Genomic DNA, 16273 nt, shown 5'->3' with positions numbered 1-16273 from the left:
GTATAACATCATCCATTTTGGATAAATCAGACAGTTTAAACAAGAGGTTTGTATTTCTTCGAACTGCGAGTTGATATATGTCACCAACTATGTCAAGGCCACAGCTTCAGCAGATACTTCAATGGAAGATGTGGTGCAGCTCACCCACACCAAGGCAACCCTACAAGACAAGGCACCACCCTGATTGGGAATGGTGCCATTAATGGCATTCACCATTTATTTGGAAGACTTCACTGCATGGTTGTTAGCCTGAGAGTTTTACATTCAAGTGGCCAGGCATGACATAACCCCCAGTCAATATATAAGACTAAGGATTTGAGTTCAGTTTCATCTCTTAGCAACCTGTTGAGCAATTCAATGGGGTGTGGACTGCCCCGGGTCTCACCAAACACAAGTGTTGGGATGGCCATTGCCAGTGCACTACCAATGTATTCCACAGCTTAGCAGGTGCAGCTGTCCCTGGGATACAGGGTTAGATGTCAGGGTTTGTTAGATTTAAGAAAACCAATCTGGAGAGTAATTTTTATCTTTCCAGTAGATAATGTTTAAATCAATCTCTTGGCTTTTCAGTGAGAGGGTTTTATTACCAATGGACATCTGATAAGTTAAACCTGTTTTGTTGTCCCTTACCCAACCATGATACCATGAACTGTTTCAACCATTAAACAGGAGAAAGCTTTTCTTCACTCCACCAAGCATTCATGGTACACTTCTTCAAACTTTGATTTCAGTGTGAACTAACGGTGATAGAGTAAAGCAGGAACACTAAGCCGATAATTAAGCAACTATGAATAGTTGAGCCCTACTTGCATGCTGAGTATTCCTCATATACTCGTAAATTGCAGCTGGCAGCTCAGACACACATTTTTTTTGGGGTAGTTTCAAACAAACCGCTCTTAACCAAGGACACCAATATATATATATATATATATATATATATATATATATATATATATATATATATATATATATATATATATATATATATATATATATATATCTTCTTCTTCTTCTTTCGGCTGGTCCCGTTTGGGGTCGCCACAGCGGATCATCCGTATGATCCGCATAGTGATTTGGCACATGTTTTACGCCGGATGCCCTTCCTGACGCAACCCTGGTCACCTCTTATGACACAGGGATATGGTACACCTATTTTAACCGGGGTATACACCGGCCCAGTACACTGGTACTCATTTCGCCGACCTCGGAAGGATGACAGGCTGAGTGAACCCCCTGGTGTATTAATTCAGTGGCCCAACGGGGATTGAACTCAGGACCTTTTGGATCCTAAGCCGCTGCCCTAACCACTGCGCCAACACCAGGCTATATATATATATATATATATATATATATATATATATATATATATATATATATATATATATATTTTTTTTTTTTTTAAACATATGTATATATATATATATATATATATATATATATATATATATATATATATAAAAACATAAACATAAACATGCACAACAATGGAAACTTTTTCAGAAAACCCAAATATGTGTTAGATGATCGTATAACAGAGAAGAAAACAAAAACCAGTTAAACTCAGTAATAAATAACTACCTGAGATGAGCTAGTTGAAGGTGGTCAGCCTCAAAATGGTATGTAGGTGGCTTTGGAGGAAATGTTGCTACTGAGGAAGGAACTATCTGATCAATCTGCATGTGCTGTCGAAAGAATGCAATGCTCCGTTTTTTTCCACCTGCCAAGAGAAACGATGTAAGAAAATGAAATATTGATTTTTTTAAGTTTAAATATTTTATTGAAACAAATACAAATAAATATTCTTCATTTAACATCAAAATAATTTTAGTCTTTTGTGCTATCAATATTTCCAGCAACTCCAGTACCATGTGTAAAGTTGTTTTTATTGGTGGAGTACTACACAGCAATGAAAATGGGTCTAATAATGAAGATTCAGATTTGTATGCACTAAAACCCTGAAAATATACATGCAGAAGAAAAAAAAAATCAAAAATGAAACCACAACATAAACCACAACATAAACCACAATGTGTCACAGGCAGAGCCCAGATCAAAGGTCATTCCTCAGGACACATTCTTCTAAATGTCTTAAAAGGTGGGTTTTAATCGATTAATTTGAATGGACAGTTTTGAAGCTATGTGAAAAACTCATAAACTCTGTAACTCAGACAAATTTCGAGAAGTGGAGCAGAGGGTTGGAGTCAACAATGCAGTGATCATTGAAAGGTCATGTCTCAGGGGCAACTTGACCATCAATCTTCAAATGTGAAGCAACTTTCAGCCTATCAATTTGCAAGGGATTTGGAAATGGTGAGGAAATTGCAGTTTAGTCTGGAATGACCACCCTTGGTGTTGCATCGTGTTATACGAGTTCCCTTACAAGGAACAACAGGGAGTCCATTCAGCCCATTAAACCTACTGCAATGATTGCCAACTTATGGTTATTTACCCATGCTCTTCTTCTTCTTCTTCTTCTTCTTTCGGCGGCTCCCGTTAGGGGTCGCCACAGCGGATCATCCATATGATCCGCATAGTGATTTGGAAAAAGGTTTTACGCCGGATGCCCTTCCTGACACAACCCTGGTCACCTCTTAGGACACAGGGATAGGGTACACCTATTTTAACCGGGGCATACACCGGGCCCAGTACACTGGTACTCACTTCGCCGAGCTCGGAAGGATGACAGGCTGAGTCAACCTCCTGGTGTGTATTAATTCAAGCGGCCAACGGGGCTTGAACTCAGGACCTTTTGGATCCCAAGCCACTACCCTAACCGCTACGCCAACACCAGGCTTGGTAATTTACCCATGCTCTATCCTTTTAAAATGCTGAACATCAAGCAATGAAGCAGCACATACCATTTCAAAAGTCTTTGGTATGACTCGGCCAGATTTCAAACCGCCGACCTCCCAAACTCAGAGTGGACGTTCAAACCATTACACCACCGAGTTAAAACGCCGAATCATAAACACCACTGAATGTTTTATAAGATGAGGTTTAACTAAAGTATTGCACAGCTTACCAGGTGTCTGCACCACAGCTTCCATGTTCTTCTCCTGAAGTTGGGCAATTTTGTCACTCTTTATACTGCCCACCTTCTCCAGTGCCTGTACCTTATGTAAAAATTCACTGTTGAGAAAGCGTAGATCTGAGTTCTCATGCTGCAGCTTCAGACATTTGGCCTTCATTTCTGAAAAGTGTAAAGAAAAAGATTGTTACTTTGCTCTCTTTTGCAACAAGAGTATTTGCAAGCCTCAAAGATAATGACATCTACAGTGTGTAGTCATGTTTTTTTTTTTGCAAACACGTGCAAGTCTTGTGTTTCAATGGATATACCTCTACCTGCGTTAGATACAACACAATGCTACATTTGATCTCAATTGAAGGTCACACCAAAAATTAAAGGTAAGATGAGAGAGAGAAAACCAACACTAAGAAAAGGCAGTGTGTGAGTGTGTGTGTGTGTGTGTGTGTGTGTGTGTGTGTGTGTCTCCTCCATAACTCTAAAACTATAAAATCAAGCAGCCTGAAACGTTGCATGCATACTAAGAGAACTCTAAGGAAGTGCAAGAGTGAAAATTGGGTGTTTGGGTTAATTAAAACACACCTTTTGAAGATAATTAACGGCATTATATAATTATATCCTTCATTAGGCGATCCTCAGCCACCTCGCTGTCTGGGGTCTCCAATAGTTTCCTGGGTAACCCCACTGGAGTCTCAAGTCACCATGTTTTTTGGCCCTTCTCAACCTCACCTTGACTTGGAACAGGCCGCAACTTGGAACAAGCTGTTAATCATAGTTACAAATCACCGGGTACATTGCAATGCTTATAAACACCCGGAGACGTCAGCGTTCGTTGTTTAATTTCATTTCCGCATATGTGTTTGCCACGAGTATCTCTTAAACTAAAAAGAATTACAAAATTTAAGCTCCTGAATCGAACTTACAAGCAGTTCCGACTCCGGGAAAAGTGTTCATTTGTCCAATTTGGACATTTGTGACATTTCGGGCGACTCCGGGAGGTGTATGTTTAATATGACGGATCGGTGATTGCCAATTGCGTGCCAAGGGAGCCGTTTCATATTGACCGTTTCATTGGAGTGCTTGCTTGAATGCTTAAGCCACTTGGCAAGTGCTCTTCAAGCTGTTTGGTTGTTCGTTTGGGGGAAAAAGTCATGTGCTTTCAATCACACATCGATGAGACGTACGTTTCCGCCTTTGTTGGGTCCTGCGGTGCACGCGGTGGGTGCCTCGGGAGGTGTCTCATCCACTGAAAATGTGCAAGGATCACTTTGTGCGATCTCCATTTGTAATCCACCTCTCACTTCGACATCAATACATATTTTAAATACATATTTTACATATTTTAAATACACTTCGATACATATTTTAAAAAATCAATAAAGTCCATCTGACCAGGTGTTCGCCATGTTTGTTCTTCCTGTGAAGGCATAAAGTATAGATCGACATTTTGTGTTCTCTGCCTTGGCACATTTTTGTTATTGAATTTTGCGAATTACCAACTTTAAATTCTCTTTCAAAGAACGCCGTTTAAAGGTAAATATTTGTAATTGTCGTTTTTATTCACTTGATGCGTGTGAACATTTGCACATGTGTGTATGTACATAAACTGTATTACTTCAACGGCATTTGGCACTGGTGTGTGTGTGTGTGTGTGTGTGTGTGTGTGTGTGTGTGTGTGTGTGTGTGTGTGTGTGTGTGTGTGTGTGTGTGTGTGTGTGTGTGTGTGTGTGTGTGTGTGTGTGTGTGTTATGAGTTATTGGTTGTTATCTCCATATAGGGATTTCAGAAAATGGAATGGAGCACTCCCAGGTCTCAAAGTATCCACCTCTTTATGAGTGTGTGTTTGTGTATGTGTGCGCGTGTGTGTGTATACGTGCAAGTTGCTGTTGTCTACTAGCTTTACAGGTGGGTGGGTTTCAGGTGAAACATAGCATAAAACCGAAGCATAAAAAAGTGCACAAACATGAACATTGTGATTTATATTTTATCTTACTGAAGAAACTACACGAAGTGTATCAGGTGAACACGATCAAACAAAGTACTGTGTTACAAAAGATACCGGGTTCTAAATGTGACACCACGAGTAATACCCGCTACATCCGGAAGCACAATATGGTGTCAAGAGCCCTTTCCTCAGGCAGGGACCAGTGGTTAAACCACTTGCACTATTCCACAGGAACAGGTGAAAATTGCAAGTCATCTATCCACCCTCATGGGGAGGGGTTTGGGGTGGTATTTTGTGCTCATGATCTGAACCTGGCTACCCAGAGCACATATGCAAAATTTGATTGACATCAGCCAAGATGTTTTCTGTTGTACAAGGTATATACATACATTCATTCATACAATCTTTTTTTTTTTTTTTTTACACAATTATTAAGCCTCCCCCTATAGGATAGGGGAGGGCTTATTGCTGTTGTGGGATTTGTTTCTACAGTTAATGCCATCAATTTTAATGGTACGGCAGTACCACAGAGTTTCTTAGACCCTCACATTTTTTTTATTTTTCCTTCCTGTACTCCCAACACTCCCAATTTCCGAGTTCAGAGTTGCATCAATGTCCGAGCTGTATCTCGGATCCGGCTGGGACTTTCGGAATTAAATTTGCCTCAATAATGGAATAAAAAGTATGCAGGGATGACGATTTCTGACCTTGACCTAATTTTAAGGTCATGACCCAATTATACACATTTCAAACCAAAAATCGACTAAGGTTTGTTCGATCAGTACAAAATTGGCTTACCTTGATAGCCGACAACAAGGCACATTTATGCTTAATTTACATCATACACTCTGGGGTTAAAGGTAAAGACCAAAGGCGGTCTCAAAAAAAGGAGTTGTTTTTGTCATTGCTGAATTTTGCCAACGCGGAATTTCAAAAACCGCTTGGCCTTCCAAGATGTTCTTGCATCATAATAATGTACCTGCACTGATGTTGTGAACCTGATATTTGATTGGTGTCCTTGACTTACTTTTTTCAGATAGTGACTCAATTAACAAAAAAACACCTTTTTGATCATAACTTGAATAATTTTCCTCTGATTTTCATGATGTTGAGCTTGAGAGTCGAGAATTTTGTGTGCTCCTTCTGTATCCATCTGAAGAGTTCCTGCTGTCGGCCAATAATAAATATTACTGTTGGAACAGCTGCATTGAATGCCCACAGAATCAGAAAAATATATATGTCTTATTTTTTAATGTGAATATATTGATTTTTTTAAGTAATAAACAAAGAACTGAATGTGTTTTGTAATTCTAATACTTTTTAAGGAGTTACAGTTGAAAAAGCAAACTTATCAGGTACTGCCGCTAAAAATTGCACAGCTTACCAGGTCTACCGGAGTGCTCAGTTCCTCAATACTGGACACAGTCTTGTTGTTGCAACTCTGAAGTTTCAGCTTAAATCCAGGAGAATGGTACCATCCCAGCCGAAGCTGCATGTTGGCAAGCTCAAAGATGAGAGGGCAGCTGAGGAGTTTAGGAACAGGTTGAGTGGAGATTTGGGGGTCTGGGTGCTTTGGGGGATCCTGAGGAGTTGTGGAGTGCCTTCAAGACCACCGTCCTTGATGTTGCTGGAGGATGCCTTGGAACTCACCAGAGGGCGAAGAAGAATTTTGTCTCTCAAGGGACACTGGATACCATTGACCAGAGTTGCAGGGCAGGGCTGAATGGCAGAGCTGAGCTGTTCAGGGAGCTGAGGCACAAAACTGTACGTGCACCAAGGGTGGATAAGGAGGCCTATGTGCGAGGAATCTGTGAGGGGGTAGAGCAACACCTATGGTCAAGTGATTCTCATCCTGCTTACAGGGAAATTCGCGTATTGCGTTCCTCCAAGCCCATCCCTCGGTGTACTGCAGTTAGAGCAGAGGGTGGTGGGCTCTTGACAGAGGAGCCGGAAGTGAAGGCCCGCTGGGCCGGAAACTTTAAGCGGCAGTACCAGGCTACTCCACCAGTTGTCGAGTTTGATGTCAGTGGTGTTACTATCCATATTTCTGACCCTCTAATCAACTGTGGTCCACTTTAGTTTGTGGAATCACAGACTGCGTTTAACCGGTTGAAACGGGGTAAAGCTCCTGGGATCTGTGGCATCCATGCTGAACTTCTCAAGGCTGGTGGAAATGCTGTACTCATGTAGTTGCATGCAGTTCTGTACTCTGCCTGGAACACAGGCATCATCCCAGCTGACTGGAAGAGGGGCCTTGTTGTCCCTCTCTGGAAAGGAAAGGGTGATCGGCAAGAATGCAACAACTACCGAGAGGTGACGCTGCTCTCAGTGCCGGGCAAGGTCTTTGCTCGGATAATTATTGATAGGGTTTGCCACCATCTATCTGCTTGAGCACCAGCATTCAGTGTAGTCAGGCTTTACACCAAAGAGGTCAAGGATTGACCGCATCCTTGCTCTTCGGGGCATCACCGAACGCAGTTGAGAGTTTCGGCAGGGCCTGCTTGCAGCCTATGTTGATCTTTATAAGGCATTTGATTCAGTGAACCAGGATGCCCTCTGGAAGATTCTTGGTCTTCGTGGGGTGCCACCAAAACTGATCAATCTAATGTCTGTACTCCACTCTGGTACTGAGGGTACTGTGAGATGTGGTGATACCATCTCTGACTAATCTCCAGTTGTTCCTGGAGTTTGTCAGGGGTGTGCACTGGCCCCCACACTTTTCAGCACTTGTTTGGACTGGATTCTGGGGAGGATGTCGGAGAGATCAAGTTGCGGTGCTTAGTTTGGGAATGTCAAGATCTCTGACCTTGATTTCGCAGATGGTGCAGTCATCGTTGCTGAGACTCTAGATATCCTTTGGGGGCCCTCAAGGTGCTGCATGAGGAGTCAGAGCCACTGCGATTACGGGTTTCATGGGTCAAAACTAAGATCCAGGCTTTCATTGACATCTTGGATGCTGCTATCCTGTCTGTACCTGTGTGTGGTGAGGATGTTGAGGTCACAGAGAGATTCACTTACCTTGGCAGTGAGATTCATGTTTTTGCTTGCTGTAAGCAGAGGTCAACAGATGCCTGGGTTGGGGCTGGGGAGTAATGGATTCACTGGATCATGGGATGTGGCGCTGCCGGTACCTGTGCGGGAGGACATAAGTCAGAGTTTTCAGGTCCTTGGTGCTCCCAGTCTTGCTCTATGGATGTGAGACTTGGACTCTAACCAGGGATCTGAGACAGCTACTTAATTCCTTTGGTACGAGGTGTCTTTGGAGAATTCTTGGCTCTCGCTGGTTGGATTTTGTGTCCAACGAGCGGTTGCTGAGAGGCATTCAAATGAGATTTGTTACCTGCATCGTCTGTGCGCATCAGCTGAGGCTGTATGGACATGTGGCTCATTTTCCTGACGCTGATCCTGCTCACCAGATTCTCTCATCGAAGAAGCTTCGTGAATGGAGAAGGCCAATGGGCCTACCACGTGCCTCATGGTTGCAGCAGGTTGATCAGCATCTCAAGGAGATGAAGATGGGCCAGGCATCTGCCTGGGGGATGGCCAGACGAAGACCCCTGGAGTACTGGAGGAAAGTGGACGCAGCGATGCGCTGCTCCGGCATATGCTCCCATACCTGACCTGACCTGGGGGGAGGGGTGCAGGTGTGCACACCTCCCTTTGGACTTTGCACACGTTTCTATTTCACTTTTACACAAACTGATATTTTCACCATAATTTTTATCTCCACATTATGGAAAAAAACAGCTCTTATTTCCATTTTGCCAGCATAAACAGTATGTAACTCAATCGACGCAGGGCCCACCACATTGTCAGCGGTGATGCATGTGTGTACAATGTGTGTCAGGTTGTAATGAGCTATGTGCAAGTACTATCAGGCTCTCTGTACTATCCGGTGAAGGAATCCACTGACGTGATCGACGAGGGTGTTGACAATGGCACGTGCATATCCTGTACCAGGATATACACGTGCCAATGTCAACACCACCCCCCCCCCCCCCCCGCCCCCAATCGAGCGAGTTAGTGGACTCGTCCACCCGACAATGCTGAGAGCCTACGAACTTGGCCAATGCTGTCTCCGTTGGGATCAATCGTATCACCAGCTTTGCTTTAAGACAAAACAAGTGAGTGTCACAGAAGGTCTGAAAAAAAAGAGGAAGATTACTGACTTATTTTTGGCTGTCAGTGCGGTAGACCAAACTAGATTCGTGGCATCATGTGTTTCCGATAGTCATGGATTTCAGATGGTCATGTGCTTCCGATAGCTTCCGCTCCAGCGTAAGACTTTTCCCTTGATGTGACATTACATTCAAACACGGAAGCGAGCAGGAAGCCGACACATCGCTTTACATTTTACACCACAATTTTGAGAACCATGCTTTGAGTAAAGGTAAAATATGTTGATTTTTATATCAATAATATAAATAAAATATTTTTTGAGTGTTACCTATTTTTCTCACTCTTAAAACTATTGAAAACTCCATCTGACATTTAACGTAACCAAGGACCTAATTTGTGTATTGAGAGTGAGGATCCGTGCCAAAAATTAGCATAACAAAGGGATGTAATTCTGTCAAAATTTTAAATACAAGTACGTGCCCGTAAAAAAAAAAAATTTTATATATATATATATATATATATATATATATATATATATATATATATATATATATATATATATATATATATATATATATATATATATATATATATATATATATATATTCAAACCACGAGCAACAAACAACAACCACACAGGCCGTTTCTTCGCTCTCACGTGCCCGTACGTGCGTGGCCCGGAAGTTCGCATATTATTCGCAGTTACGATTATTCACAATTTAGTTTTAATACCCAATTATTCAATTAGCGCCAACGTATTTTACCTTTTTGCAAAGTCGTGGCAAGGAAAAACAAAAAGAGAAGAGAAGAGAGAGAAAAAAATTTACTTCCTGGTTCGGAGCATACCAGCTCACTCTGATGTTACCGAAATTTATGCACCGTCTAATATGAAAACGATCATAACTTGGGGCATTGTGTTTATCTATAAATGCGCATAAGAAATCGAGAAATTATTAGAATACACGAAGTCATCATTATCCGGAAGCCCGTACGTTGTAACCTGTAATGGGGAACGCGGCTGAGCTTCCCTTCCCCATCGGCCACGCCCACGCAACAACGTGTCTTGTCATTGGTTTGGTAAATAAATGGCCATAACTTGGGAAGCACTTGTCCGATTAATATCAAACCTTGAAAAGGCACATCCTCAGGGCCCCAGCAATATATCTGGCAAGTTTCAATTAGATCTGACCAGTGGTTGTCGAGAAACAGCAGTCACAGACAGACACACAGACACACAGACACACACACACACACACACACACACACACACACACACACACACACACACACACACACACACACACACACACACACACACACACACACACACACACACACACACACACACACACACACACACACACACACACACACACACGTAATTATAGATAGATATGGAAGCCCAAACGTGCCACATTATAGAAACCCGAATTTTATGTAACCGTTGTTTTCATTTGTGTTTTCAGCTGACCCCATTCTCGAAACCAGCACCAAGACACTCGTACTCACTTTCTGCACTTATGAGAGCACACCAGGCAGTAAAGGAAGATGGTATTTCTGTTTATTGAGCATATAGACAGTATGCAGTACCATTGACTACTCTTAGAGTTGATTGCAGAGTTTCTGGTGATTGTACCAGATCTGGTCCTGAACATATTCTGTCACAGCTAGAAGACTCTAAGCTGGTGGCACATGTTAACAATCTTGCTGCGGTAGGTGAGTAGGATATGGCTACACGAGGACTGAGGTATTGACCATGGCTACAGATTACCCTGTTCACTTCGGGAAGCGGCAGAAGGATGACAAGTGCCGTGCAGTGGTTCTGCACCTTCATGGACAGATGGCCTGAGCTGTGTGTGGTAAAACCATCAAGTTTATCTGAGCTGTGAGTATAGAGCACGGTATGCATCAAAAGAATCAGTAACAAACTACTTGAAAGAATGGGACCATATTCTAACTGAATACAATTGAAAAGACCAACCACAGCTTATCTATAATATCGATGAGAAGGGTATCAATTCAGAATACAAGCCACCTAATTTTGTTGCAGGTAGGGGATATCAAGCACAAGCTGACATGGCTGAAGGAAGCAAGACTGTTGCCATTATTGGAGTAGTTAATGCACAGGGAATATCAGATACCACCATTCTTCTCAAGCGTTCGTGCATTTGTATGTTATTCTTTCACGGATGAACAGTAGCACCTAGCAGCCCCAAACTTTGGGTGTAGATACTTCAGAATCTGGGAAAGGTTTTGAAATACCACACGTTGACCTTGGCATCCATTTTGAGGCTACCAAAGGCCGATATAAAGTGTATATTGGTATGTGGGGTCAGACAGTTTTGCCGCCGGCCCACAGGCAAAAGGTAACTCCCATGAGGCCAATAACTCCATAGCTTTTCAATGTCTAACACATCCTGAAACCACCATCGGGAAAAGCTCAACTTTTCTCAAGCTCAACTCAAAGCTCAACTCAAAAGCTCAACTCAAAAGAAAAGTCCGTGCTTTTAAACTTATCTAAGAACACCTGAATAAACTTGTATGAGAACTTATACAAGAATAGCCCATGCCCTTTCAATCACACCCCCCACCCCCACTAATTGCAGTGTCATCCCTTCAATTCCCTGGAATCATCACAGCATTGCCCTCTCAATCCCCCTCCTCCCCCCCCCCCACCAGACTCATCGTGGTGTTGCCTTCTCCATAGCCATTGTGTATTTTGGTTTTGTGGAATCCCCCAACACATGGCATTACACCCTCAATCTCCAAACCTATTGCATTATCCCCTCACTCTCCCAACTTATGGGATTACCCCATAAATCTCCCAACTTCTCAAATATATAAATATATATATATATATATATATATATATATATATATATATATATATATGTATATATATATATATATATATATATATATATATCTTCTTCTTCTTCTTTCGGCTGCTCCCGTTAGGGGTCGCCACAGCAGATCATCCGTTATGATCCGCATACTGATTTGGCACAGGTTTTACGCCGGATGCCCTTCCTGACGCAACCCTGGTCGCCTCTTACGACCATGTAAATATATACGATGTATATTATATATATATATATATATGTTATATGAGCAAGGGCTTATAAATTCAATCTCATAGCTCACCTTTTGCTTGCTGTTCCATTCTCTCATGATCCTGAAGCAACTTCAAGTGAAGCTCATTGTTTTCACGCACAAGGCGTCGATTATCTGTCTGGACTGGCTGAAGAGCTGTATCGACATTCCTTGCCTCTTTTAGGGACTTGGCAACTTCCTGTTTGGCATTATGCCAGTTCTCTGTCATGTGGACCAAATCACTGCAGAACACCACAACAAATGTTATTTTGACTTTCATGTTTATTCAATACAATTCATGTACAAAAGCAATTATTGGATCCTACTCTTGCCACTTTCCAAAATTCACACCGCAATCACCATTCTTCCTAAGAACCCTTCTTCTTTCACTCAAATTATCCTATGTAACAAGAGTTTCATACCTTAGGAGCACAAGACAACCACAACATAACTTCACCAAATATACACCTCTCTGTGCACCAGCTCCCATTCAAACAGCCAGCAGCATGTAGACATTTTTAGATCATAGACCAAAACGTTTTTTCATCTCGTGTGGAGAACCAATTGGAGCCTGAAATGGCATCTTGGGTATCAGCAATTCTGGGCAAGGGATACGAGTCCATGAGTGTCACATTGTTTAGCTGGCAATAGTTAAAGTAGAAACGCGTGGTCCCATCTTTCTTTTTGACCAGCACAATGGATGACAACCAAGGACTTACTGAGGGCTCTGACTCCAGCATCGTTTATTATTTTCACCTGCTTATCAGCCTCCTCCCCCTGAGCTAAAGGAAGCCGTTCGGCTGGCTGGTGAACAGGCCAGCCCTTTCCGATATTAATTTGGTGTTTCACCAGGCCTGTCAGTCCAATATCCTCAGAAGATAAAGAAAAGACATCCAAATTCATACCAATCAACTCGTGCAATACTACCTGTTGTCTCTTGCCCAAACTCTCACTACCACGACTTAACATCTCACATATGGGTTCTGGCCAACAATGGAGGTTCCAAGTCGGGCTGGATCGACAGGATGCTATGGTCCCCCATCTCCATGAAGTTAGTAATTGGGGAGCAGCTGGCTACCTTCAGGCCCTTCTTCAAAGTCCGTGGCTGTTTGCTTGTGGTTATTAACTTGATTGCCACCCTTGACTAGTCAGCTTTATGAGGAGGTGACCTACTACTACACCCTACTACCCTTTGGCAGGCCATAGGGCTCCACCAGGCTATATGGCTCTTGCCACGTCGGTCCAGCTTGCCATTGCGCTTGGGGCAATGGTCACCGAGTTGGGTATCTCCAGCCCCTTATCGCAAGATACCTCTACCCAAATAAATCGGGCAGCCACTGGCAGTTATTAAATCCAAACAAATTAAGCATCGGTCGCACACCTCTGCCAGCCAAACGTTTATTATTTGTTTAATCGTGCCCAATTTTAAGGTCACAGAAACATGTCCTAAGATGGGAGCTGTCCCTCCAGTGGTCAATTGCAAATGATCTTTTAGATGGCTTACATTTCTCCAGCCATTTTTGCTCCGATCTAGGACCAGACGGCTCACAATGGTAGCGCTTGCTATACCACATCTATGCCTTCAATTTGGCACCGAATTTTATAGTTTCCCATTCCAATTTGTTCATAATCAACAATCTGTTGCGGAAATGAGGGCTCACGTCCATCCACTATTGCTGAGAACGACCTTGTGTGCCTGGAACCTTTTAGTTTCCCTGATTCTGGTGATGGTGTGTAGTCATCCGTTTACCTATTGGTAGGTTTGCTGGTGTATTCGACGATCTAGAGCCTCTAAAGCCTAGATTCTAGGGAGCTGGGGTCACTCCCTGTAAGAGGACAGACAGTCCTACTTCCAATGGCCCACTAGTTGGCAATTAAAGCACTGTCTTTGAGAAGACATGCTCTATTGGTACTCTGTGTAACCCCCTGTTACAGGCCTAATTGGTGGTCCTATCTTAGACTCACCAGATCTCACCATTGGTACCCCTCTGTGTACACCAGCTCCCATCCTCTGCTCATAGCAGAGAGCACGCACCATGTCGACCACCGTTTGGTTCCCGGTTCACCTCTTCTATCCCCATTGACATTTCCGGGCCTGAGGGCTCCACTTCCCATATAGTTATTGGTGGATGCTCGAACCCCCCCCTCCCTCCAGTGCAGGTGCCTCATACAAGGTAGCCAGTCACCACACCACCACCTGGGCCCTCAGGTCCTGGTCTGGGATGGTCTGAACCAATCCAGTGCCATGCTGTCTTGAGCAGGGAAGTCCAGGTCAGGGTGCGATCCTCATGGAGCAGCAAATGTCTTGTGCCAAACTGTTACTGACTCGTCAGGTCACTTTCTACGGATGGCAACCTGGGTTTTCACCCGCTTACTCTGCTTTCTCCCAAATCGATCCATTAGGGCCACAATAAGGTCTAAACCAATTTGTATTTGAGAGAGGCCAATTATTTGAACTTGAAATAAACACGAATTTAATGAAAATAGACAAATATTTACAAGGGACAATAATTCAGAATGTAATAATACGTGAAGTAAACGAAAGTCTAAGTGGAGGCGCCTCTACACACAGACGTAAATACAGATGATGGGAAAACGAACAAATGAAAAGCAAATCCACCCTTTATTCTGGCAATTCGCTTGGTTCAGAGATGGTCTTTATGGAACTTTGGAATCGAGGCACTTCGTCCTGCACAGGTAAGACACGCCCAAAATGGTGCCGAGCCGCTCTCTCGCAGCGGGAAACGTATGTGAGGTAATTCGTGAGCGGTATTCAACGCCAAGGCTCACAGACCGCCGTGTGGCTTCCTCGTCGATCATGCTTGCCGATACGCTATCTGCATAATGGTGCCGCTCCCTTTGGTGACATACATGAGGCTTCGAGGTCCGTCTCACGATTTAGCCAAAAGTCAAAGGCCAGCATCTTGCTCAGAATGTGAGCCAATTCACAGCACGACACGAGAATCACACAGCCATTTTGTCGTGCCGAGAGGAGAGCAAAGCAAGATCCTCCGTCCCAGCCACGTTCCTCTCACAACTACTACTGCGAACATCACCCTTATTCCACCTCTGGGTGTGGCTTACTGGCATGAAACCCAGGAAAGCAGGGCTTCTGTCTGCTCGACATGCCGAGCTCACTTGTTATAAAAACGCAATTCCTTCATGGCTGGCTTGTAAATGCAAAAACGTAGGAATAGGTCACAGGAGGCAATTACATACTGGGGGAACTTATCCTTAATCCCAATATAATTAACACCCCCCCCCGTGTTGTGACAAGTAACATTTAAGTTCACAGTTTCCCTACTTAAATTACATAGAGATGTCTCCTACATGTTCACAGACCAAACAACTCCATACGATCCTAACTTTCCTATGAAATTCCTTCATATACCCGCACAACCGTAACAGTATTAATGATTGAAACTCATGAAAGAGAAAGAACAGAAGGGAAGGGGATAAAATGGAAAAGGGAAACTCCAGCTCTTCAAGACAGCTGTTCACCACAATCTCAAATCATCCCCTATCCAAAACTATGATCTTTTCTACCCCTGTCAACACTCTCCTCCCAACCCCAAGCCCACATCCTTCCATATTTCCAGTTTTTCCTTCCTGAGAGTCTGCTTCTGTATCCATCTTGTCCACTGCATGCATCCTCCCTGACTCCTCTTTCCTCCCCACTTCACTTACTTGTCTAAGTCTCCCTCCATGTTATCCTTCAACCCTGTTGTTTGTATTCTCCCCCCCTCCCCTTGTTCCACTGTTCATTTTGTTATGTTGCAACCTAATCTGTTCAGCGTTTTTTTCGAGCTCTGCCACTAGCCTTGACCTTGGATACAAAACTAAACACACCAACAGCAGAGTAGAAGTGAAAGAGAGAGTGAGAGAGTGAGTGAGTGAGTGTGAGAGTGAGAGAGTGTGAGAGAGTGAGAGAGTGAGAGAGTGAGAGAGTGAGAGAGTGAGAGAGTGAGAGAGTGAGAGAGTGAGAGAGTGAGAGAGTGAGAGAGTGAGAGAGTGAGAGAGTGAGAGAGTGAGTGGGTGAGAGTGAGAGTGAGACACACACATGGGGGTCTAATCTAATCTTGCATATGACA

The 16273-nt window shown here is 43.3% G+C and overlaps 1 protein-coding gene across 1 annotated transcript in view; it reads right to left on the bottom strand.

Moving 5' to 3' along the window:
* Positions 1-16273, bottom strand: part of LOC147008680 (centrosomal protein of 135 kDa-like) — a 197590-nt gene that overhangs the window by 168969 nt on the left and 12348 nt on the right. Inside the window, exons 3-5 of the mRNA XM_085864556.1 lie at positions 12234-12424; positions 3023-3190; positions 1579-1717 (exon numbers count right to left, since the gene is read on the bottom strand). Of these exons, the coding sequence (XP_085720682.1) occupies positions 1579-1717; positions 3023-3190; positions 12234-12424 (498 nt within the window). The remainder of the gene's footprint in view (positions 1-1578; positions 1718-3022; positions 3191-12233; positions 12425-16273) is intronic.

This window comes from Eptatretus burgeri, chromosome 18 (genome assembly GCF_056783735.1).
Source record: "Eptatretus burgeri isolate ZD-2024b chromosome 18, Ebu_testis_v1, whole genome shotgun sequence".
Taxonomy (NCBI): Eukaryota; Metazoa; Chordata; class Myxini; order Myxiniformes; family Myxinidae; genus Eptatretus; species Eptatretus burgeri.
The sequence above is the reverse complement of the archived record's forward strand: the minus strand, read 5'-3'. Positions and strand labels throughout refer to the sequence as shown.